Source organism: Paroedura picta, chromosome 15 (assembly GCF_049243985.1).
Source record: "Paroedura picta isolate Pp20150507F chromosome 15, Ppicta_v3.0, whole genome shotgun sequence".
Taxonomy (NCBI): Eukaryota; Metazoa; Chordata; class Lepidosauria; order Squamata; family Gekkonidae; genus Paroedura; species Paroedura picta.
In genome coordinates, this window is record NC_135383.1 from 10,947,949 (window position 1) to 10,970,555 (window position 22,607).

General features: G+C 48.4%; 3 protein-coding genes across 7 annotated transcripts in view; all 3 read left to right on the forward strand.

Moving 5' to 3' along the window:
- The first annotated feature begins 1,121 nt into the window (after positions 1 to 1,121).
- Positions 1,122 to 6,432, forward strand: ABHD11 (abhydrolase domain containing 11). Of its 2 annotated transcripts, XM_077311277.1 has the most exons (6): positions 1,122 to 1,311; positions 2,195 to 2,330; positions 3,009 to 3,182; positions 4,318 to 4,488; positions 5,371 to 5,552; positions 5,660 to 6,432. In XM_077311277.1, exons 1-6 carry the CDS (start codon positions 1,139 to 1,141, stop codon positions 5,802 to 5,804), a joined length of 981 nt encoding a protein of 326 aa, XP_077167392.1. In that variant the 5' UTR covers positions 1,122 to 1,138; the 3' UTR covers positions 5,805 to 6,432. The 2 variants fall into 2 exon arrangements, with proteins under 2 accessions (XP_077167392.1, XP_077167391.1); XM_077311276.1 differs by having other exon boundaries at positions 5,371 to 6,432.
- A 1,442-nt stretch (positions 6,433 to 7,874) lies between these two features.
- LOC143824232 (caspase-1-like) lies at positions 7,875 to 15,583 on the forward strand. The gene is made up of 8 exons (XM_077311274.1): positions 7,875 to 8,050; positions 9,615 to 9,890; positions 10,066 to 10,208; positions 10,748 to 10,930; positions 11,971 to 12,205; positions 12,890 to 13,042; positions 13,663 to 13,772; positions 15,275 to 15,583. Exons 1-8 carry the CDS (start codon positions 8,044 to 8,046, stop codon positions 15,365 to 15,367), a joined length of 1,200 nt encoding a protein of 399 aa, XP_077167389.1. The 5' UTR covers positions 7,875 to 8,043; the 3' UTR covers positions 15,368 to 15,583.
- Positions 15,584 to 17,004: 1,421 nt separating this feature from the next.
- MTMR4 (myotubularin related protein 4) overlaps positions 17,005 to 22,607 on the forward strand; it is a 44,361-nt gene continuing 38,758 nt past the window's right edge. The window contains exons 1-2 of one of the 4 annotated variants that reach the window (XM_077311063.1): positions 17,005 to 17,094; positions 21,509 to 21,571. The gene's annotated coding sequence lies outside the window, so the exon portion shown is untranslated. The other 3 variants (XM_077311060.1, XM_077311061.1, XM_077311062.1) reach the window with 3 other exon arrangements.

The following is a 22,607-nucleotide window of genomic DNA, read 5'->3' on the forward strand; positions in this document are numbered from 1 at the left end:
GGCCTGCAAGATGGAGCTCTTCCGCCAGGCGTATGGTTGAGGCCAGGCCTGGGTCCTGATATTTGATCTAAGATCATCCTCTGGTAACATCTGATCAATCTGATACCTCGCTCTCACCAGTAGAACGGTAGGAAGGTTGGCCCCTGGGTGGACGAGGGGGTGAGATACTTAGTAGATTTGTTTTTCACCTGCCGCCTTAGTAGTTGCAATAGTATTTATTAAGGGATGTTATGGGATTTTACTGTATTTTATCTTTTTATTATTGTAAACCACCGTGAGCCCACCAGGAAACAGCGGTATATAAAACCAATTATAAATACACGCATGCATGCATGCATGCATGCATACATACTTACTTAACATGAAAATCCCTCTAGTCCAGCCCAAGGCAGGCAAACTACACTGGTTTTAGAGGCCAGTAGCACTTCAAAGACCCACACGGTTGCATATGCTCAGCAAGGTTGCCAACTCTCGGCTGGGATATTCCTGGAGATTTGGGAGTGAAGCCTGGAGACAGCTGGGTATGGGGAGGGAAAGGACCACTATGAGGTATCCTGCCACAGAATCCACCTTTCCAGGTAGTTTTTTCTCCAGGGGAACTGATCACCGTCGCCTCAAGGTCAACTGCAATTCTGGAAGATCTCCAGGCCTCATCTGGAGGTTGGCAATCCTATCTCACAGGCTTTCTGCGTTGCAATTTCCAGTGGGACCTGCCCCTTTCCACCCTCCTCTGCCTCTCTCCCAAGTGGCAAGTTCCATTCTCCTTTCCTTGGAAGGAAGCTGGGATGTTGAGATTTTAAAATTCTGAATTATTTATTGGTTTACCGTTTTAATACTTAGGTTTTTATCGAGGTCTGTACACCGCCCTGAGCCTCATGGTTGGGCGGTATATAAATTAAATATATAACATTGCATGCAACTCTCCTTTTTTTTGCAAACAGATCTTTCGAAAGAAGCTCTCTGTGCCGCTCAGAAACCGGCACACGCTCCATCTCCGCGCGCCCCCTGGTGGCGCATTTGTGCATCACGCCTCCTCTTCGCCCCTGGAAAGGCGGGGCAAACGCTGGATCTTAACCGTCGAGCAAGCGGCTCTCCGGAAGTACGCCGTCCCCATGGCGACAGACCCGGAAGTAGCGCCATGGTCCGCGCCTTCCCTTTTTCCGGCCTCCTTCGTCTCCCTGGTGACCGCCGTGCCCTCCCAAGGATGCTCCGCGCGCTCAGGTTCTCGAGCTGGGTTCGCACTTCGCTCTTTCGACCTCGCCTCGTTCTCCCGGCTAAGGCCAGGAGGGCCGTTGCCAGCAACGTAATGACGTAAGTCCACCGGAAGGGGAGAAGGAAAGGAGGGCCTATGTGGGGGCTAGGCCTTTGTTGCCCCAGAATTCCACGCGCGGGCTTTCGAACTGCTGGATGTAGTGTGGGCTTGACTGTGGCGAATGCCCGGATGGAGCTGCAACTGTTAGGTGTGCCGAGTGCCCGGATGGAAAGCGTTCCAGGGGCACTCTGCCACGTGGCCAGTATTGTGGACTGCTTGAATTCCAGTTCTAAATCAGAAAAAATTAATTGCTGAAATTCCATTTGATAGCGGGGGGAGTAAATATTAAGCAATGTGCACAAGAAGTGGCCAATATCATTGAATTTGTGGCATTTATTTCCAAGTAAGGATAAGGATTGGGCTACACATCCCCTCAATCTTTCCTGTTTTCCACGTAGAGATGAGCACTTGGTTGTGCCCAGCATTTTTTTCTCCTGTTTTTATTTATTTTATTACAAAAAATGCAATAATACAATGCAAGAAAAACATAAATAAATATTTCTATACCACCCTCCCTTGCAACTCAGGGCGTTTAAACTTTGAAGCTTTCATGAAAACAGTAGAATATAACAGATGTCTTGATTTGAATAGATAACATTTCTAACAATACGAACTTGAGTAAAAAATAGAACAGTTTACAGAGAGCCAGCTTAATGTAGCGGTTAAGAGCCGCGGCTCCTAATTTGGTGAACCAGGTTTGATTCCCCGTTCCCCCGTGTGCAGCCATCTGGGTGACCTTGGCCTCGCCACAGCATGGATAAAGCTGTTCTGACCAAGCAGTAATATCAGGGCTCTGTCAGCCTCACTTCCCTTGCAGGGTGTCTTTTGTGGGGAGAGGAAAGGGAAGGCAAACTGCTAACTGTTTCCCCTCTCCTGTTGCAGGCCACTGTCCCTGTCCTACACTGTGTTTGATGGACCCTCACCTCAACCTCCACTTGTTTTTTTACATGGGCTCTTTGGAAGCAAAAACAACTTCCAGTCCCTTGCCAAAAAGCTGGTGCTCCAGACTGGCCGCCAGGTATGTGAGGGGTTGGGGTGTCTAAGCTGGAGATGCAGATGCTGCCTGTTGAGAGCTATGAGGACCTCTGGATCAACTTGTGTCGCCCTCAAGAACCATTGATCTGTTTACGGAGAGGAGTCACACCTATTGCTTCTGCTTTAAACGCATTTAGGGCCTGTTACAAAGAAAATAACAGTGAATGAATACAAAATATCTTTAAAAAGTGAAACAGAATAACAAGTAGAACAGACAGTTGGGTTGACACAACTAGCTTTTCTGCTGATGATAAAGGGCCCTATATGAGCAGCTGAAAAGGTTTTGCAGGGGCTCACGGGACCTGCATAGACAAAATCCACATGGGAAGCAAGAGCCATATTGAACAGAGGAATTGTGGGGGATTGATTGGAAAAGCTGGTCAGATCCAACCCAGCAGTAAAACATTAGCTGTTAAAATTCCTACCGTGCTCTGTCCAATATAGCATTAGAACACTGGAACCTTTACAAACATCCATAATGAGAAATGATAACCGCCTTGGATTCTGGAGTGTGTCTGTGCCAAAATTGCTGGTAGGAGAAAGTAGGCCTTGCTGGGAAGAAGCAGAAGTTCCTTCACTGTTTAATGTGGCTCCTCCCAGGGTCTAAGCGAGGCCTGTCCTGTACCAGCTTAGTGCTCTTCATCTTCTCCTGTCTAGTTAGGTGCTGACAGTAGATGCCCGTAACCATGGCAGCAGCCCCCACAGCTCCCTGATGTCTTACGAAGCCATGAGTGCCGATGTCCAGCTCCTCCTCCACCAGCTGCACCTCAACAGGTGTGTCTTGATTGGGCACAGCATGGGTGGCAAGACGGCCATGGTGCTCTCACTCCAGCGGGTAAGTAGGCAGCTACCCAGGCTGAAGTCTGGCTCCAGGAGGTGGAAATGGGGATCGATGAGGGGATGGCCAACCTGCAGATGCCCTGCTCAGCCGTGTTTCCTCTGCTCTTTGTTCTTGTTGTTAAGGTTCTGGCAAATTGTTCCCGAAATACGTTGACTTTCTGAACAAAAGCCTGTCTTCCAACTCTATCCACAGTCAGTTTTTGGAAGGTCAACCCACTTGTAGACTTGATTCTGCCCACCCATCTTGTTCTTTATCTCCCTCTTCTTCTGCTTCCTTCAATCTTACCAAGCATAATTGTATTTTCCAATCCATCATTTGCACGCCAAAGTATGAGAGTTTTTGCTTGCCGATCATTGCTTCAAATGAGCAGTTGGGTTTAATTTGGCCCAGAGCGGGTTGATTTGTTCTTGCAGTCCATGATATTTTCAGTTATCGACTCCAGGTCCACAATTCATGGGCATTTATCTCCAGGCCCATAATTGAAAGGCATTTATGATTAAAGCCAAGATTAAAACATTTTCCATTAAAAATCATTAACATCTCACATTAGAAGCAGTTAACACTTAAATCCTAGGAGCTCGTCAAAACTTGTCTCCCATGCCAGCGCTGCACTGTTGTCAATAAATGGCAAGCAGGTGGTTCTTTTCACATATCCCTATGTATGTGTGCTTGTAAGGAAGCCAGCAATCGAGGGCAAAAGAATAAGGGGACGACAGAGAATGAGGTGGCTGGGTGGAGTCACTGAAGCAGTAGGTGCAAACTTAAATGGACTCCGGGGAATGGTAGAGGACAGGAAGGCCTGGAGGATCATTGTCCATGGGGTCGCGATGGGTCGGACACGACTTTGCACTTAACAACAACAACAAAGGAGGCCAGCTATTGATGGCATTCTGTAGACCTCCACTGTGCTACTCACAGAGGAAGGCTTCAGCCTCTGTATTCCATTTGCAGGCCTTCCAGAAGGTCATTGGAGAGAACAGGATGCTGTACTAGAGAGGCTGTGGGTACAGTCAAGCAGGGCTGCCTTCAGATGGATTCTCCTGCTTTCCCAGGGAGGAGTCTGCTTTTTGCAGCTGACGCATCTTGTCTGCTTTCTCTCTGCCCCCTCGGCTTGCTTGTTTCCTGTCAGCCGGAGCTGGTGGAGCGCCTGATGTGTGTCGACATCAGCCCCAGCGAATCATCAGCTGTCACCAGCTTCCAGGCTTTCGTGGCTGCCATGCAGGCCGTCAACATCCCACAAGGCCTGCCCCGCTCCACTGTTCACCGGCTAGCTGAAGAGCAGCTGCGTTCCACCATCCAGGTAAGGCCACCTCTCTGAGGTCCAGTTAAATCCCAGCCGTTTCCAATGCAAAGGCATGGTTCCAGCCGTTAACAAAGCAAAACATGATAAGCGGGGGCGAGGTGGGGGAGTATGCCATGGCAGCATTAACGAAAGAATGCCCAGGCCCCACAGCTAAAATATTTCTGACTTGTTCAGCCAAATGCTTTCGCTGACATTACATGTTCCAAATGGGCTTCCTAAAGGGAGGAGAATTGGAGGCAAAGCTAAATCTGAAGAGGGTTAGACTGTGTGGTACCTCAAGTGGTCAAGGCCCAGTGGGACAGTACAGGCTCAAGCCTGGCATCTGGTACCTTCTTGTGCCCCAATATTCTGGAGAGTCACTGCCAGTCAGAGCTGGCAGGCCTGAGCTAGTTGGGCCAAGATCACACTCCAGCATGGCAGCTTCAGATGTCCATATCAGCAGTAATTAGGCAGTGACAGTCCCTTCCCAAAGAATCCCACGAAACAGGAGTCAATAGATTTTACTGAAGTATTAGGAATAACCTTTGAGGTTATTCTTGCAGCTGTATTTCAGTTCCTTATTTCCCCTTCAACTTTTTTTCTCCCCTTCTTCCCCTCTATTTCCTGTTCTCTTTTCTCCCTAGTATCTGTTTGCTGTATCTTTTGATGGTGTGCATTTGGGGTGGGGAGGGGCAACTGCTTAGATAGGTCAGTATAGGAGGAAAAACGTCATTCAGAAACTTGTTCCCGTTTTAAGGGAAAGGAAGCAGAAGCCATGAAGACTACCCAGGCTGCTGAGTTGTGGAACAGATTCCATCTTTTGTGTATTTGCTGTGTAATCGCACAGAATGCGAGTCATTCTTGCACACCCAAAGCCCCTCCTGTCTCCTCTCTGTCCAGGAGCCAGCCACCCGCAACTTTCTGCTTACCAATCTGGTGTCTTCCGAGGGCCAGTTCAAGTGGCGGGTGAACTTGGAGGCCATCTCCCACCACCTAGATGAACTTTTGAGCTTCCCTGATTTCCAAACGCCCTACTTGGGTCCCACGCTTTTCCTGGGAGGCACAAAATCTCAGTACATCAGGTCAGAATTCTCATCCCAAGAGCTGGCTTTACAAAGGGGGCATCAGGGGGAGGGGGTCTTCCAGTGTCACTGCTGCTCACCTCTCTGCTCTGTCCCCTTTTCTGTAGCTCCAATGACTACCCAGAGATTGAGCGGCTTTTCCCCGAAGCAGAGATCCAGTATGTGCCCGATGCTGGACACTGGGTTCATGCAGATCAGCCCCAACAGTTCCTCGCTGCTGTGTGTAACTTCCTGGAGTTGCCTCCACCATAGAGCATCTGGAAGAATCTTCGCAAACTGGCTTCCTGGAACAGAAACAAAGTGGGATATGTGTCCTTTCTGCTAACAGCCATCCCCACCCCCAGCTTCCACCTGTGACTCTGCAAGCTCAGACTAGAGCTACCTACATGTGCCATTTCCCCCGTGGTCAGTTTTGCCGGACACTTGAGTGGGCTGTACGTTGCGGTGCAACCAGTGACTGCTGGAACACGACTTTCCCCACCTCTCCTCTGCAGAGTGTTCAATATTAAAATAAAGTGATATTTGTTTCTTTTTTCTAGGCAGGTTGTCTCTGACACACCAGAGGTTAAGAAGAGAGGGAGGCAGCCAATTATGTATTTATTTATGTATTTAAAATATGCACTAGCCGCCTTTCTTCCTTTTGAAGCTCAAGGCAGCTTGCAAACAGATGAAAGAGCACAGATAAAATACCATAAGAACATCATGCCAAAATTTAATATCAGGACTGGAGACTAAACCTCAGTAGTCCTGAATGAAACTGTTTTCCGCTGTCTCCAAAAGATTGAAAAGGAAAGAAAACAAAATGGAAAATTAACACATGTGGGGTTATTTTTACTTTATAATGCCACTATAATGATTTAAATAAAGTTCTTAAGGACAATATTGAGTGATCATTGCTAGGGTACAAAGTTTTCGCCGACCAGGAAGAAGCAAATTTCTACTGCTGCATCACACTGCTCATATTTAGCTTCCAGTTCTCAAGTACCTTTAGCTTCCAGTCCTCAAGTACCCCCAAAATCTCGTTCACACACACTTCTGCCCAGCAGTGTATCTCCCATCCAATACGCATGCTTCTCATTTTTGTGACCGGATGCAGAACTCTGCAGTTTTCCTTACTGAATTTCAAATTGTTATTGTTTGCCCACTTTTCCAGCACGTTCAGTTCTCGTTAAACTGTCTTCTGGGGTGGTCGCTCCTCCTCCCAATTTGGTGTCACCTGCAGATTTAATGAAGAGTTCCCTCCACCCCCTCATCCAGATCATTGATTAAAATGTTGAAAAGTCCTGCGCCCTGTGGCACCCCGCTGCTCACCTCCCTCCAATCTGACGGGATACCAGTGATAACCATTCATTGGGTGTGGTTCTCTAACCAATTCCCTATCTACCGAACTCTCCAAAAATCCAGTCTGCAGCTGTCCACTTTACCCATCAGAACATCATGGGGAACCTTGAACAAGGCCTATTTCTCCCGGAGAAACACACATAAATTACTCCTGTTATTTCTCCACCCTGGCTTGCACCTGTCAAGCGGAGACATCCCGTTTTTGCAAGATGGGTGGGATGGATGACAAAAGGATGTGCAAAGATAGCAAGTTCTAAATCTTAAATTTTCAATTGGTCGCAGTGAGGTTTGTTTTATGGCCGCTGCCTATATCTGGGTGATTTATGCTGGAGAACCTTTCCTATGAGGGATGCCGGTTTGCAGTTCCTCAATTTGGAATAAAAAGCAGTTAAAGATGGGACATGATGGGAGGTTTATAAAATGAGGCACAGAAGTAGCTAGAGAGAACTTCTGACATTTGACCCATAATACTAGAACAGTCTGAAGAAAGTCATTCCGCAGATGTTATTGCCAGTGTACAACATGAGAGCCAGACTGGCCTAGAGGCAACTTCTAATCTGGAAAACCAGATGTGATTCCCCACTCCTCCAAGGGTGATCTTGGGCCAGTCACAGTTCTCTCAGAGCTCTCTCAGCCTCACCTACCTCACAAGGTGTCTATTGTGGGGAGAGGAAGGGAAGGTGATTGGAAGCTCTACGTACGCTGAGGATGAGCAGTCAATCGGCATTACAGCATGTGAGCATCAAGCTGTATGCTGATCGCTGTGTGAATGTGCCGATTGACTCCTCTCTACCTCTATGCGTGGACGGGCAATCTCCATTCCATTGGATCTGAGGAAGTGGTGCACACAAAAGGGCATAGACCTTGGAAAAAATCTGATTGGGCTCAAAGGTGGTGCTGGGCTGCTGCAGCTTCTGCTCCGGGAGCTTCCCTTGGAGTCTGCCTCAGCAAGATCGCTCCATCTATGGGCAGGGGAGACGGTGCAAGAAACCCCGCCGCCGCCGCCTTCTGCGGAGGGCAGCCCCTTCCCCCGGGAGCAGCAGCAGGAAGTCAAGGAGGGGATCTCCCTTTCGCTTTCGCTCTCCACTGACCGGGGCGGCGCTCGGCCGGTGCAATCCGGCGCTGGGCTGCCTAAAGGCGCGGGAGAGGCATGGCCGGTAGGTGACTTGCTTGGAAACTTTTCCATCGGGTTGTGGGGCTTTTTGGGGGGAGGGGTATGCTTTGCTTTCTCATGCATCCCCCTCCGAGACCCCCGGCGTATCCTTCCCCCACTGGATTCTGGTCTCCGTGGCCAGATCCTTTCTGGCCAATGGCGGGAGAAAGGGAGGGGGCGTGTAGAGCCGCCAGCTCTAGATTGGAGAAAGTCTCGGAGATTTGGGGAGGGCAGGGACCTCCGTGGGGTACAACGTCGGAGATTTCCCTCCCCCCCCCAAAAAAAATAGTCAATTTTTTCCCTCTCCGGGGAAACTGATCTCTGCCGTCTGGAGATGATCCGTAACTCCCGGCGGTCCCCCGGTCCCCCCGGGAGGTTGGCATCCCTAGTTGACACCGATCAGGCTTTCCCTCCCCCCGCGCTCTAACAGCCTTCCCGCCTTTCGGTGCAGGGGGAGAAAGGCGAACCGGGGAATGGCCGGGGAGGACAGGGAACATCTGGCCACGGCTGCTTCTGCACCAGGAACGGGTGCTCCCGCCCTTCTGTTTGGGGGGGGGGGGGTTGGACACTTGGCTTCCAAATTCCTGTTTAAAATGAATTGCTTATGGTGGCCCATTCTTACTTGCTGGTGCCCAGCCCCATGCTGGAGAACAGAGCGCTCCTAGCAAGGGAAGCCGGTTTCAGAAGGAGGGTCCCGGCCAAGGGGCTCGTCTCGTTGCTCCCATCCCGCCTGTGCCGCTTTCCCGAACTGAACCGACCCGGGGAAGCTTCTGGAACACAGAATGAAGTCAAGGGCCCTTTGGACCCACAGAAATCTCCCCTGCAAAAGGTGCCTGCTAGCCTGCCAAGATTTCAGCCCCTCCTCCCGCTCTGTTTTACGGATCCGCTGCATGTCCTTTCCCTGTCTTTGGATGCAGATTCATGCAAGCCAATGCACCGTCAGAAACAGGAGTACAGGCAATGGGGAAATCTTTACCCTTTCCGGTACAGGAAGGAAAGCTTCCTGGACAGAGGTCACAGATTGTGCCATGGTGGTGTCCCCTTCTCTTGGTGTTAACTGGCTTGCGGTAACAAGAAACTGGAAATTAGGGGCATTCTATATGACTCACCAGGCTTTTTAACCAGGCTGGAGAGGCAGTTTGGTGTAGGGGTTAGGAGTGCAGACTTCTAATCTGGTGAGCCGGGTTTGATTCCCTGCTCCCCCACATGCAGACAGCCACCTCATTTTCTGTCATCCCCTTCTTCTTTTACCCCCAATCGCTCCCAGCATTAGGCTCTTTGCTTTGGTCTCCTACTTCTGTCTTTCTTAGGCTTTTGACTACTGGGTTCTTGTAAGCGCCACTATTTAAATGAGAATTATTCCCAGCTGGATTGTGCCCCCCTCTCTCTCTCTGCTCGGTAAATCTGCTTCCATGCTTATTTTGTGTATTTCAGGCCTTGAGCTCTGATCTCCGCTTCCTTTCTAGCATTGTAGCCTTCTGACCGCAGTGCAGACCCGAGGAGCACCTCTCAGGAATCCAACCTCTCCAGTTCACAGGACGATTGAGTGTGTGTGTGTTTCTTTACAGACAAGAAATTGGGAGAAGTGCGAACACAGTTTGTAGAGAAGGTGAACAACGCTGTCATCTGTGCAGTCCTGGATGATCTTCAGGATAAAGGGGTCTTGAACGATGAGGAGGTGGAAAGGGTGAAGAAGAAGTCTGCCGTCACGCAGGAACAAGCCAGAATTTTGATCGATGGAGTCAGGAAGAAAGGCCCTAAAGCCAGCCTCATTGCCATCGAGAGCATCCACGCCCGAGATCCCTTCTTGGCTGAACATCTGGATCTGATGGTCTTCCTAGAAGGTATGCAGTTGAACCCCTGCCCAGAGTATGCGAAGGCTCAGCACTGACGACTGCCACCCGGTTCCAGAGGTGCTTCCCCAAAGGGTTACAATCTTTTAATGATGTTTCCATTGTTTTCACTTTTTAAAAGGCTATATATAAATTAACAGAGATCTTCAATCTTTCTTGGTTCCAGGAAGTCTGTCACAAACTCTTCAAGCTCCTGGTCCGAGAGCCGTCCTCTCCGTAGAAGAAAGCCAGCCAGTGGAATACAGACAGGGCATCAAGCTTTGCCCTTCAAATGTCTTTGACAAGATCCAAAAGGAGGAATCTTCCAAGGTGCTAACCGTGCTTGGTTGCCTTTTGGAACTGGGAATTCCAGTGACTCAGCTAAATCCGGGCACCTTTTGCAAATCAACACATAGACGTGGGTGTGAAAAATGAATTCTATATTTTGTCTGGAGTGAAGGAGAATATAACAGGGGCCAAACAAGTCATGTACAGATGGTTATTAATGCTCTGGTTACTTCTTTTTTATGGTGGGGGTTTCCTGCTTTTCATGTGGGGAATAATTGTCATGTTGAAGCAGCAAAAGAGGGGAAATTGTAGGCTTACAGCAGCCTATCAGAGCCTGCTCTGAGCATAGATTCATAATAATGATTCGAGAACCCCACACATTTGTCCTGCCAATAGTCCAAAAAATAAATCAAGAGGGAAGCAAGGTGCTCAATTTTATGAGGGGCTGTAGCTCTTTATTCTACAAAGAGAGAACTGATCCCAGGAAATTAGGGCACTTGTATAATTCCTCTTTGGTCCCAAATGACCCCTATACTTCTTGGGCAAGCCTTGCTAAGCATCATTCTCTTGCTTCCCAACAGATCTATCCCATCATCCAGGACTTGAAGAGACGCACCCGATTGGCCTTGATCATCTGCAACATAGACTTTGAGTCTCCCTGCTACTCCAGGAGGGATGGGGCAGAAGTGGACATCGCAGGGATAGAGCGCCTCCTGACGGGCCTGGGGTACAAAGTGGAATCGCATACCAATTTATGCTCAAAGGTAGGTAAGGGAATTGGGAGACTGGAGGGCCTGGCCTTCACCAAGCTGATTGCTGGCCACAGATGGTATTGCTGGTGCTCAGCTAGGTTGTTTCATCGCAAGGACTCTTGTTTCTTATGGCAGCTGCCAAGCAGGCAGAGAGAGGCACAGAGCTTACCTTTCCCAGGTCTGTGACCCTGCTGGAGATCAGGGGTTTCACTGCTGCTGCTTTTAAAAGCCAAGTGACACATCTGGCATCTCCCAGTGTTCTGTATCCTGTGCAATTTGACCTAGCATTGCAGGAATTGCATTGCAAGGACAATACGATTCATAGTGAGAACTGGAGGTTAATGAAACACTCTGCAGGTGCTAATTTGTTGGTTATCCCTGGCCCCAAGGAAGTATGTCTTGCCTCAACCAGGGCCAGGGCCTTTTCGGTCCTGGCCCCTACCTGGTGGGATGAGCTCCCTGAAGAGCTGCGGGCCCTGCGGGAGCTTCTGGCATTTCACAGGGCCTGTAAAACAAAGTTCTTCCACCAGATTTATGGTCGAGGTCGGTACAGACAGGGTGATCTATATGCCCCCCCCTTCCAGGAAGTGACAGTTGCTAATAACATCTGCACCGTTTTCTCTCCCACTCCTCCTTAAGATGTTGGGATAACTGAGATTTGAGGCATTGTTTTTTCCCCCTCCTTGTGGTTGATTAATTTGTTTTTATTCTGGGATTTTAATTGGGGGCTTTAGGGGATTTCTACCCAGTTGTTGTAACCCGCCACGAGCCATCAGGGAATGGCGGGGAATAAATCAAATAAATAATAATAATTTTTAAAATCAAAATGGAAACAGTTGCCATCAGTTTAGCAACCCAAGAGCTCCAAAAGCACATGGAAATCAGGTCAACCGCCAGTAGAGATGAGCGATAAGAAGAAGAGAGGGACACTCAGGCAGTGAACTTTGGTGGGAAAATAAACGAAGAGCACCGGGGCACCCCAGTGGTCCTCTGTAAGGATGCACAGTTGGCTGCCGAATCATGACTGATGTGACCTCCTGTCTTGTTCACAGCAAATGACGGATCGTCTAAGAGACTTTGCTGCTCGGAAGGAACACGAGACCTCAGACAGCACCTTCGTGGTGCTCATGTCTCACGGCCTGAGGGCCGGCCTGTGTGGCGTGAAGAGCCAGGGCGAGAACTCCGACATCCTGTCCCATGACACCATCTACTCCATCCTCAACAACAAGAACTGCCCAGTTCTGAGGGATAAGCCCAAAGTGATCGTCATCCAAGCGTGCCGTGGGCGTACGTTTTTCACGCGGAATTTGGGGTGGGGGAGCAAAATGGTTCCTTGTGCAATGGTAGAAGCAGGAAGGATTCTTTTGCAGACACGGCAGGTCTTGTAAAGGAGACTTTTGTTTTGTTTTGACTGTCTCTGTTCCTCTGTCTGATCAGCAGATATTTCAAGGTGCTCGGAGAGGAGGGGCGGAGGTGGCTTCGGTGATTGCCGTGGCGGCCAAACTGAGCCAAAGTGCACACCCCTAGTCTGAAAAGGAGCCCAATGAGATTGGCTTTAGATCTAGCGGACCCCAGAATAGGTGGTCAGACAAGGAGCCTGTTTTCACAAGGGGTAGAGTTGCCAGCTCTGGGCTCGGAGATATGTGGAAATTTGGGGGGTGGAGCCTAGAGAGGACAAGATTTGGGGCAGGAAGGGATCTCAGCAGGGTACAATGCCATAGGTGCTACCCTCCAAAGCAGCCATTTTCTCCAGGGGAACTGATCTCTGTAATCTGGAGATAAGCCATGATAGCAAGAGATTGTCAGGCCTCACCTGGAGGTTGGCAACCTTAACCCGGATATTGTTCCCCAGTTGGACAGGGGGAGCCTCTGCAGTAAAGGGGAGCATCCAGGCGATGTCTTGCCCAATTGTCAGATTTGCTTCCAAAGGAAAGTTCGTCATTGGCCAATGTCCGCCATTTTGTTTTTCAGACAACAAAGGCGTGATCTATGTGAGCAGCGCCGGCAGACCCTCTGCGGATTCCCAGTCACCCGCCACGGGTCGCCCAGCGGAGTACGAAAGTGACGCCCTCCGACAAGTGCATGTGGAGAGCGACTTAATCTGCTTCTGTTCCTCAACCCCAGGTAGGAGCCTCCTTCCTGGAGGAAGTGGCCCAAGTGGGTTCCAGTGGATGTGTGACAGGAGGCATGCAGTGGCAAACCATTTCTGCACATCCCTTGCCTGCATCTCCAGGCTACACTACACACGCCGTGCAGTAAATATAGAATTAGAAATAACACTAGTAGGCTCTCGGCTCTGATCTGATTTTGGTTGGATTTGTACAACCACCCATCTTGGCAGAGCTGTCTCAGGGCGGTGTACAACTGTTTAAAACCCAAAATACATTAAAGCAATGAAATTGAATTGCTTAAAACGATTGCAGAAGAGCAGTTGGTTTCTTTTCCAACAGCAGACTGATCTGACACTTGTTCTAGCTTACGGTGCTTGGGAGGGGTGGGGAGAACCTGTGTACTCCTTATAGCCTGGCCTCAACCAAAACTCCATCTTGCAGGCCCTGTAGAACTCAGTGAGCTCTGACAGGGCCCGTGTCTCCCACGGGAGCTCATTCCACCAGGTGGGAGCCAGGACTGAGAAGGCCCTGGCCCTAGTCTCTTTCAGGCCAAGGATCACTGCCCTTTTGGACACAGCATTCTCTTGGAAACGTTAAAAGCCTGTGGTCTCCAACAAATATTGCTTCTTATAGATAACGTGTCCTGGAGAAGCCCTCAAACAGGATCCATCTTCATTGTCCAGCTGATAAGGCAGATGCAGGAGCACGCCTGGTGCTACCACTTGGAAGAGATCTTCAGAGAGGTAAGCATCATTGAATTAGGGTTATACCTGCGTGCTGCCAGTAAACATACCTGAAGCTGGTTCTCCCTTCTCCCTAAAAGAGAGAACCTCCCTACTTTCCCTTTGAAAGTCTTTAACTGAAGGAGATGGGGACTGAACTGCTGGGTCTTTTTCAGCCAAAGTCAGGCCTCTGCCCCGCAACTTACTTCCTTTGCACCAAATCAGACCAGTTCCCCATTGCCTTCTCTGATTGGGAGCCATTCTTTAAGCTCTCAGGTTGAGATGGGTCTTTTCCAACACCTGATATTCTTGAAGGGACTGAAGAGGGCACTGTGTGCATGCTGCCAGTTTTGTGCTCCACATAGAATAAATCTACTCATATCTTTTCTTCTGCAGTGCAGTCTAGCTCTGTTTTGAAGGCAGAGCTGTATGTCCAGCAACTGGGTTTCCCAGCTCCAAACTGGGAAATTCTCAGAGATTTGGGGGTAGAGCCTGGGGAAGGTTTAGGGAGGGAACCCTGTGAGGAATCATGCTTTGCAGGGAAGGCCAAACAGTGGCTCTCCCAATGTCCATAGTCTACAATTCCCATGAGCCCCTGCTAGCACATGCTCGTAGGGGCTTATGGGAGTCCACGGACATCGGGAGAGCCACAATTGGGCCACCCCTGCCCTCTAGTCCACTGACCATAATTGCCATTACTCCAGTGTAACTGACCTCTGTCGTCTCGTGATATTCCAAGAGAACGCCAATCCTAAACTGAAGTTTGGCAGTTCTAAGTTCCAAAAAGAGATGGGATGTCTCTTGGGAACAGAATCCAGCTTCTTCAAAATCTTATGTTTCATTTTTTAAAAAAAAGAAGTGACATTCTTGTCCTACTGCTTTGAAAGCTTTCTAGCTGCCCAACAGCACAGGAGAACCGCAAAATGGGAACTACGTAGTGATTTTAAAAGTGTACTTGGAAAGGCACAGGAAGTGCTGGGGGAAATTCCATTTTACTGTGTTACTTCTGAGTAAAATTTGTCTAGCGGCAAGCTGTAGTGTTTTCACCAGCGCTCAGTGGAATAGCTTCGTTCCTATCCCCGTTTCCAACACAAACAGAACCCATCATTTAGAAAAGGAGAAAATGGGTAAATCACCTTAAATGGACACGGGTGGTGCTAGTTGCTGAATTCCCAAGGCCCCTCCAGAAGACGGCTGGAAGATTCCACTGGCCATGCTGAAGTGACAAAGTTGTCCCTGCTAAAATGTTCTCTTCCACCAAGCAGCCCTGTAACTGGTTACTGACAAAGCCACTCCCGCCATCTGCAGATGACAAGAAAGGGAAGCTTTGGTTCACCTTTCGTGCTACTGATACTTGACTGCTTGTGGGATGGGTGGGCAGTGGACTAGCGGGAGAATGCTGTGGTGGGTCCGTAGCCCTGGCTTTTATGTGTCAGGCTCCAGCCTTTGCTCCTGCTTTGCATCCGGTCAGCCTGCCTTGCTGCGTGCCTGCTCTGATTTCTGATGCCTCTCTTGCATCCCAGGTCCAGCAGGCATGTAACGAGACCCCACTGCAGCTGCCGACCAAGGAGAGAGCTACACTTCTGAGAAGATTCTACCTGTTCCCAGGCCACTGAAGCTGAGCAAACCTGAGGGTTTGTTTGCCGTTTCAAGACCAGCTCCCTCCAAATATTCTTCTTGGACGCAGAGCCACATTTCAAACCAAATTTAGCACAAGTCTCGTTTACAGGCCATAACTTTTCTCAGCCTTGTACACCCACCATAAATGTATGAATACATGGTTGTATTACTATATGGTATTAATAAACGGTGTTATTTCATATGTAAAGCGATTGGGACAGTTCCAGAATTTTTGTGCAGGTCTCGCCAAGGCTTGGGGATCAGCCCAAGAAATGATGGCACACTGGCACACTCGACAGACTGCCGAGGGGGCGTCGCAACAACAGAAGGAATGTTCCAGCCATTTCTTCATGAAAGTGTTCCCAACTGTGCTATTGTGGTATAATTATCCCACACAAATGGATTGTGTTTGACTTTTTGAAGCAAAATGGAGAGGGATGTGCGTTCTTAATACAATGAAAGAGGATTTCATTTTTCCTTTTCTCCAGTTTCAAATAGCAGAATCATGCTTTCCTTTTATTTATAACTGACGTTTCATCACGAAGAAATAAAATTAAGTTTGCACAATTACGTTTCAAAACCAAACAAAACCCTGTGCTTTGTGTGTGTGTGCCTAAATCCCTTAGATACTCAAGGGTAAAAAGGTTATAAAAGCACTGAGGTGGCTCTACTGGTGGACCTTTTGATAGCACGTGGGGTTTGACCACTGGATGTGCCATTGGTCTGGTACAAAATGTTTTCTCTGATGTTCTTATCTTCTTAATTAACACATGGAATTCACTGTCACAGTAAATGATGGCAGCTACAAGCATAGACAGGTTCAAGATTAGATTAGATAAACACATGGAGCAGAGGCTTTGTGATTTTGCCAACCATTGATAGAGCAGGCTTTATTGCTGCAGTATTATAATAAAAACATGGTTAACAAATAAAATGTATATATAATATATATATGTATATATAAATGTATATATAACTCTAAAGCCATGGTAAAAACACTCATGCCAGCTGTATAGGCAAATAGCCCTTTTATTTTATGTGTGTGTATATATATTGTTTTATAACAATAGATGCTGCACGCTTTTGACATTTAGAGCTAAAATGCATGAACGACAATTGAAAATTAACAATTGCCTTAGTTGCAACCATCGCCAGACACGCGCACGCGCATTTCCACTCTCGGGATGAATTAATCAGGCCGTGCAGAGATTCTAGAACTGCCACGCCCAGTAAGCACGGCCAAAGGCAACCCCGACCAACTCTCCCCGTTCTGATTGGCCAGGAGCCGCTAAGAGCCCGCCTGTACGCTGTTCCTCTCCTTATTGGACCAAAGCGAAGGCGTACTGGAGGCGGGGTCAAAAGTTGGTGCTGAGGGCGGGGCGTAAGATACGAGAGCGTCGCCTTGCTCGGCCCGCCAACCCCGCCGGACGCGCCTCCCTGCCTGGCCAATCAGCAGCCGCTTTTCTTCTTTCCCTCCTTTCTTTGACAGCTGTGGGGTGGAGGAGGACGCGAGGCTGTTCCCTTCCTAACCTCTCCCGTCATTGGACGGCTGGGAGGACGCGCTGTGATTTCTCATTGGCTGCCGTAGCCCGCCTCCTTCCCTCCTTCGGTCATTCTGGAGCGGGGTGGGAGACGGACGGAGGCCTTCGCCCAATCCGAGCCGCCGACGCCAGAGCGGTGCCCATCGGCGGAGGCAGCCTCCGACTTCTGATTGGGCGACCGGGTACGGCGTCGCCGGGCGCGGATTGGCTGCCGGGCGGAGGGCGGTGGGCGAGCGCGACGAGGGGCTGGCGCGGTGGGCGGGAGCGGCACGCGGCGGCGGAGGTGGGAGCAGCGCAGGTGAGGCGAGTGGAGGGGGGGCCGGAGACCCCGTCGCTGCCTCGCGCCCTGTCCGCTCCGCCCCCTCCCCTCGGCGCGTTGCATGGCGGCGGCGGCGGCCGTGGGTGGAGCCTCGGTGGCAGGCCCAGCTCCCCTGGCGGGCCCGGGCCAAGCCAGGCCGTCGCAGCCTGGAGGAGGGGGAGGGCCCCAGGGAGGCCACGCCCACCGGGCTGGGGCTTGGAGGACCCGACGGCGCTCTGCACATGCTCAGGTGACAGGCGGGCTGGGGCCTAGCTGCAGTGGGGAGGCCCTCTGGGCACGTGCGGGCTGGCCTCGCTGCTCCCCGCCTGCTCGTGGGGAGGCGGCCACGTTGTCCTGCCTCATTGGCTTCTAGACGCATTTAGCCCTTGTGCAGGTCTCTGGGCTTGTGCAGAGTGCCTCCATTGCCGTTGCTGCCTGCTTCGGAAGCCGGGTCACTTACTTAAAATTGAGAGAAGGGGCATGCCCCCACCTTGCAGGGTCCTCCTACGTGCTGCCTCTTAGCTCTTCAGCAGAAGGCAAAGTGCTATGAATGAGTGGTAATGATTGATTATACAGTTCTGATTAATTATGCCTTCTGATTGATTATACAGTTATTAGGAATTGACTATAGTTCTGCATATTGGCCGTTTGGCTATCGGGAAGGCCCTCGGCGTGTTTTGCCGATTGATCCGTTTTGCAAAATGTATATCCTGCCTTTGGGCCCTTCCGAGAGCTACCGATTTGATGTGCATAGGAATTATTTCCCCAGTGCTGTAATAATTCTCAGTGCACACAAGGAGTTTGTGCAGTTTTCTATGATGGCCAGTAATCCATCCCTGCTGTTTGGAGGGGTCCAGAATGCAGGTTCTGTTTTGTTGTTTTGTGAGAATAAAGTTCCAGCCAAGAGTATCCATATGTTTTATGCTTTTAAGAAAACAGTGTTGTGGCTTTACTGACTTCAGGGCTGCGTGTAATCTCACCAGAGCAAGAGATGGGAATATAGGAAGGTTTTCTGCACATGCTTAGAGAGGAGCTTGATACAGTCAAAGGTGTATGAGTCAGTGTTTTTCTTCACTGTTGTACCTTATAACCATTGTATCTCTCAGCACTGGAAGCCTGCCCTCCCCAAAAGGAGAGGGGAAATGCTTGAGATGAAAAAAGGCACTTAATGTATAGATATCCTGTCATATGAAGGATGCGTACTTGCCACACGGACCTTATCAGTTGCAGGCTTGTGAATATTTTCAAGAGATAATTAAGAAATACTTGTGAGTATTCAGTCATGGTAGGATGTGTGAATCTGATTATAAGATAGTGTGAGTGATTACCCTGATGTCTGCTTTTTGCACTCATTCAAAAACTGTTGCATGTTTTGTGGTTGTACTGAATTATTTTGCATCAGATGGACTTAGTTGAATCTCTGGGTTAATGAAAGCCTTGCAGTGTGATGCTTTTGTGCTGGGGACTTCATCCTTGCTTTCTAAAAAGACAGGATCCAGCAGGGCTACTGCCACTGTCTCTTCTTCAGTCTCAAATGCATGTGTCAAGGATGCACTGTGAAGAAATTTTACTTTCCCCAGTAGAATGAAATACACCGTTAAGTCTCAGCTATCAACTCTGAACAGAGGAGCTAGAATTGATGCCTTTTTGGATGAGCTTTTATTTTTGCATGCCTAAATTATTAAAATGAGAGGTTGCTGGAGGTACTGTTTATTCATAGACCTGTGTGCACGAGAGAAATGGTTTTGTTTAGTCATTGGTGGATAGTGCAGGGAAATCAGCCATCTTCTCAGAGGTGTTTTTGTTATGAAGAGACCAGTTTTATATATTCTGCGCCGTTCCTAGCAGAGTCCGGGGTGTGGTACCTGCACATAAAACTTGGACACATAGTGTCTGAAATGAGAAATCCATGCCCTGGAATCTTTGCACCCATGCAGTTGGTGGCTGTGTTCATTTGTGAGGGAAAGGTATTTTAAGAATGTTACAGGGATTCTACAACTGAAGAATTAGAGGTGGTCGGAAGGGATGTAGATCACATTACCCAGTTGCTGCTTCACCTGTGAAGGCATCCACTCAAGTCACTGCTTCTTCAGAGCCTTGTTCTGGATCTTTTCTGCCCCCCTTTTCCCTGTAATCTAAGAATGAGGCCATTCATTTCAGCCACCTGACTGCTCCTAGCTGCACTACATTTTGCCATTGTCAGTTTTTTAAAAAATATATAAGCTGTGTTTTTTTTCAGGGTAGTTTATACAAACTTGGCATTTTGCTGGACAGTCCTGATTCTGACCTAATTGCAGATGGGTGGGGAGACATCCTCGGGGAAGGCTGCCAAGGTGAACGCAGGTAACGACTGAACAGCCGTTGGCCTGCCGGGGTCCTGAGTGCTTTGGAGCTTTGGCTGTAGTTGAGGCTTGTGCACAGTTCTTCATTTCCTGGCTTTTGACACACTTCAAATATTTAAATCCTCTTGGCATCTTTCCATCCTCCCAAATGTTACTGGCTCCTACTTATTTGAGCCCAGCCATAGCTTTTCCCCTTGAATCTTCATTTATCTCCAACTTGCAGAATTCGTTCCCAGGCCAAACATGGTTACACAAATAATCTTTCTGCAAGTAACAAATGGCCAGCTAATCTCTCTGAGTCACAATAAGTTCCCTACACTAACAGAGCATTCCCATAGTTCTCTCACTCCCTCACCGACTTCTGTTTTTTAAACATTATTATTAGGTGCTTATCTAGAAAATGTATGTCACATATAGGGCCTCTCTTTTACTGAACTAGTATATGCTGTCTTGAGGAATACACATGTCTGCAAGTGCAGAATTGACCCAATATTGCATTTTTGGTATCTCATGCAAAGTGATGGTAGGTAAGCAAGCTTAACCTGGAAGCATTTGCTTGCAGGAAGTGGGGCTTGATTTTCAAGGCTTCCGATCCTCGTGTTCTGTAGCAGACAGCTTGTTATGTGCGCCACCTTGTCTGCTGACACCAGTTTCTTTAGCAAGATTGGCAATAGGGTGGTACCTCTGCCAATCTCTTTTGAACAGAGAACTGCCACCTGTGAGCGTGGACAGCAACTGATATCAGTCTAGCTTTTGATTGCATATCAAGGATGTTGTCATCCATACATGCCTGGACAGGTTTTATGAAAAGTAGTTAGCATCACACTGTTAGGACAAGCAGTTTACGGGCTACGTGGCACGTTCTGATGTGAGCTGGTGTAAATTGGAGTCTGTTGCATTAGAGACCTGTGTTGAGGGTTGCCAGACTGTGAGCCAGAGATTCCTTCTCTACCTTTTCACAAATGCCTCTGAATTGGAAGACGAGGTAGCTGCAGTTTCTTCTACCCTGATTTCTGGGAGTTAGTTAATTTTTTATATATTTAAAAAAATGTTAAACATTTATCAGGGGATATGGTTGTAAGTGGGCATGTAAACCCATTTCCCCCCTCCGAAAATGGCCAGAGGGGATAGGAAGGGGAGGGTCCCCGGGTGGGTGTGTAAACAACTATGCTTCCCAACCACATTCTTCACATTCATGCATTTTCTGGGGCTTCTCAAAACCTGAAGAATGTTTCAGGGGTTTCTCAATGGTAAAAAATGTTGAGAAAGTCTGATATCACAGTACTCTAGAATTAACCAGGTGCTGGTTTGCAAACTCACTTCATTCCACCTCATAATTCCTCTTCATTTGGAAATCATACCACACCAAAATTGAGCTCACTTAACCGTGGTTTAGTTTGAAGTACTGTGCAGGGTGACCCTCTGCAAAAGAGAGAACTACCATAGGCAGGGGAAATGTAATTTCATTGGCAAGTGTGGCTTTTCTCACTATTGGCCACTAAGCTGTGGAAGCAGCCTCTTCCGAACACCCCTTGGCGGTGGTGGGAAATTCTGTCAAGTCACAGCTGACTCAAGGTGACTCCGTAGGGTTTGAGGTTGGGCTAACCTGGTCATCCAGATCAGGGTGAACACCTCTTACAAGGCAGTTTTTCCATCCTGTGCATTTTCTGGACTGCAAAATAGAGTTTTTCAGGCCTGGTTAAACCTGAAATCATTTCTCTGTAATTTGTTGTGCCTTTGTATTTGTGAAAGGGGGAGCATGGATGTTCCAGCAAGCCACACACAATATAGTTGGAGCTTGTTGTAATTGTGCAATATGGTTGAGGTTTGTAGGCACTAGCTGTTGGGAGGTGACAAATTACATCTAATAATGGGAAAAATTATTGTTTATTTTCCTGGCCTCCCTAGTGATTTCCATGCAGTTGACTCTGTTTCCACTGCTTTTTCTTCCCTCAGGAAAATGCCAGTTTCCGGTAAGACCAGGCACCTTCAAACGGAGAAAGACTGAGATATCACAAGGTATTTTTTAATTGCCTGTTCCTTCAGAAAGTTTCATTTCACTTCTGCACTCGCCAAACAAAAGCCTATGCATTGCTTGAGAGCCATCTGAGCAGCACTGTAAATTCACTTTGGTTTGATGAAAACACCCATCATGGAACTGTTTTCTACCAGAAATTGCTTCAGGCTCAGTAGCCAATTGAAAAGGAGATAATCTTGGTAGACTGCTCTCTTTGTAAATGAACCAATGGGGTAGTTCACAAGTCACCTGCGGAGTGATTTTTGCTAATTTCACTAGGATTATCCTAGAATTAAACAAATTGTTAATAGCAGTTGCAGAATAGACATTTCTGGCTCCTGTTTATTACCCTAGAGTTCACACATCAGCGATACATTGTCCATGAAACTACTGTCGCTCTTTGTTGTGAAAACATTGAGGAATCAACAGCGGCAATTTTGGGGGGGGGGGGAATTTGTTGTATACGCAGCATGCTAAACTTAAAAGCATTCAGTAGCAGAAATATACAATAAAAGATCCAGGTATTATAAAAAGAGGAGACAAAATAATCCACTAGTCGTCCCCCCCCCCCAATTTTAATCATGAATGAAATCTGTGTATTCAGAGAAAGTGATGTTATAAGGAAGGACCAGCCTGCCTCCCTGTGGTTGACTCATGAAGGGGGCCACCTCCTTCCTTCCTTTTCTGGCCCTTCTTGCTTATCAGTGATCTTTTGAGGCACGGAATTTGATCTTGCAAGCGAACGGGTGGGTGAGCATAGAAATTCAGTTCTAGAATTTCTGCTGCCCCTTTGCTGAGCAACTTGAGTGACAGAGAAGTAAAATGACCCTCCTTGCAGATGAACTGCATCATATTTGTCGGTTGGTCGTTCGTCAGTAGCAACCTGGATGGCAGGGCCTAGGACTGGTCAGGGGCAAGCATGGCTTTCTTCTACCCCGTGCTTCGCAGTCCATTGGCTGGTTCACTTCAGATGACAGAGGAGGGAAGTTGGGTTGGGGGAGCCAAGAAGGCATTGTGTCTCTTGGGCAAAGTAGAATG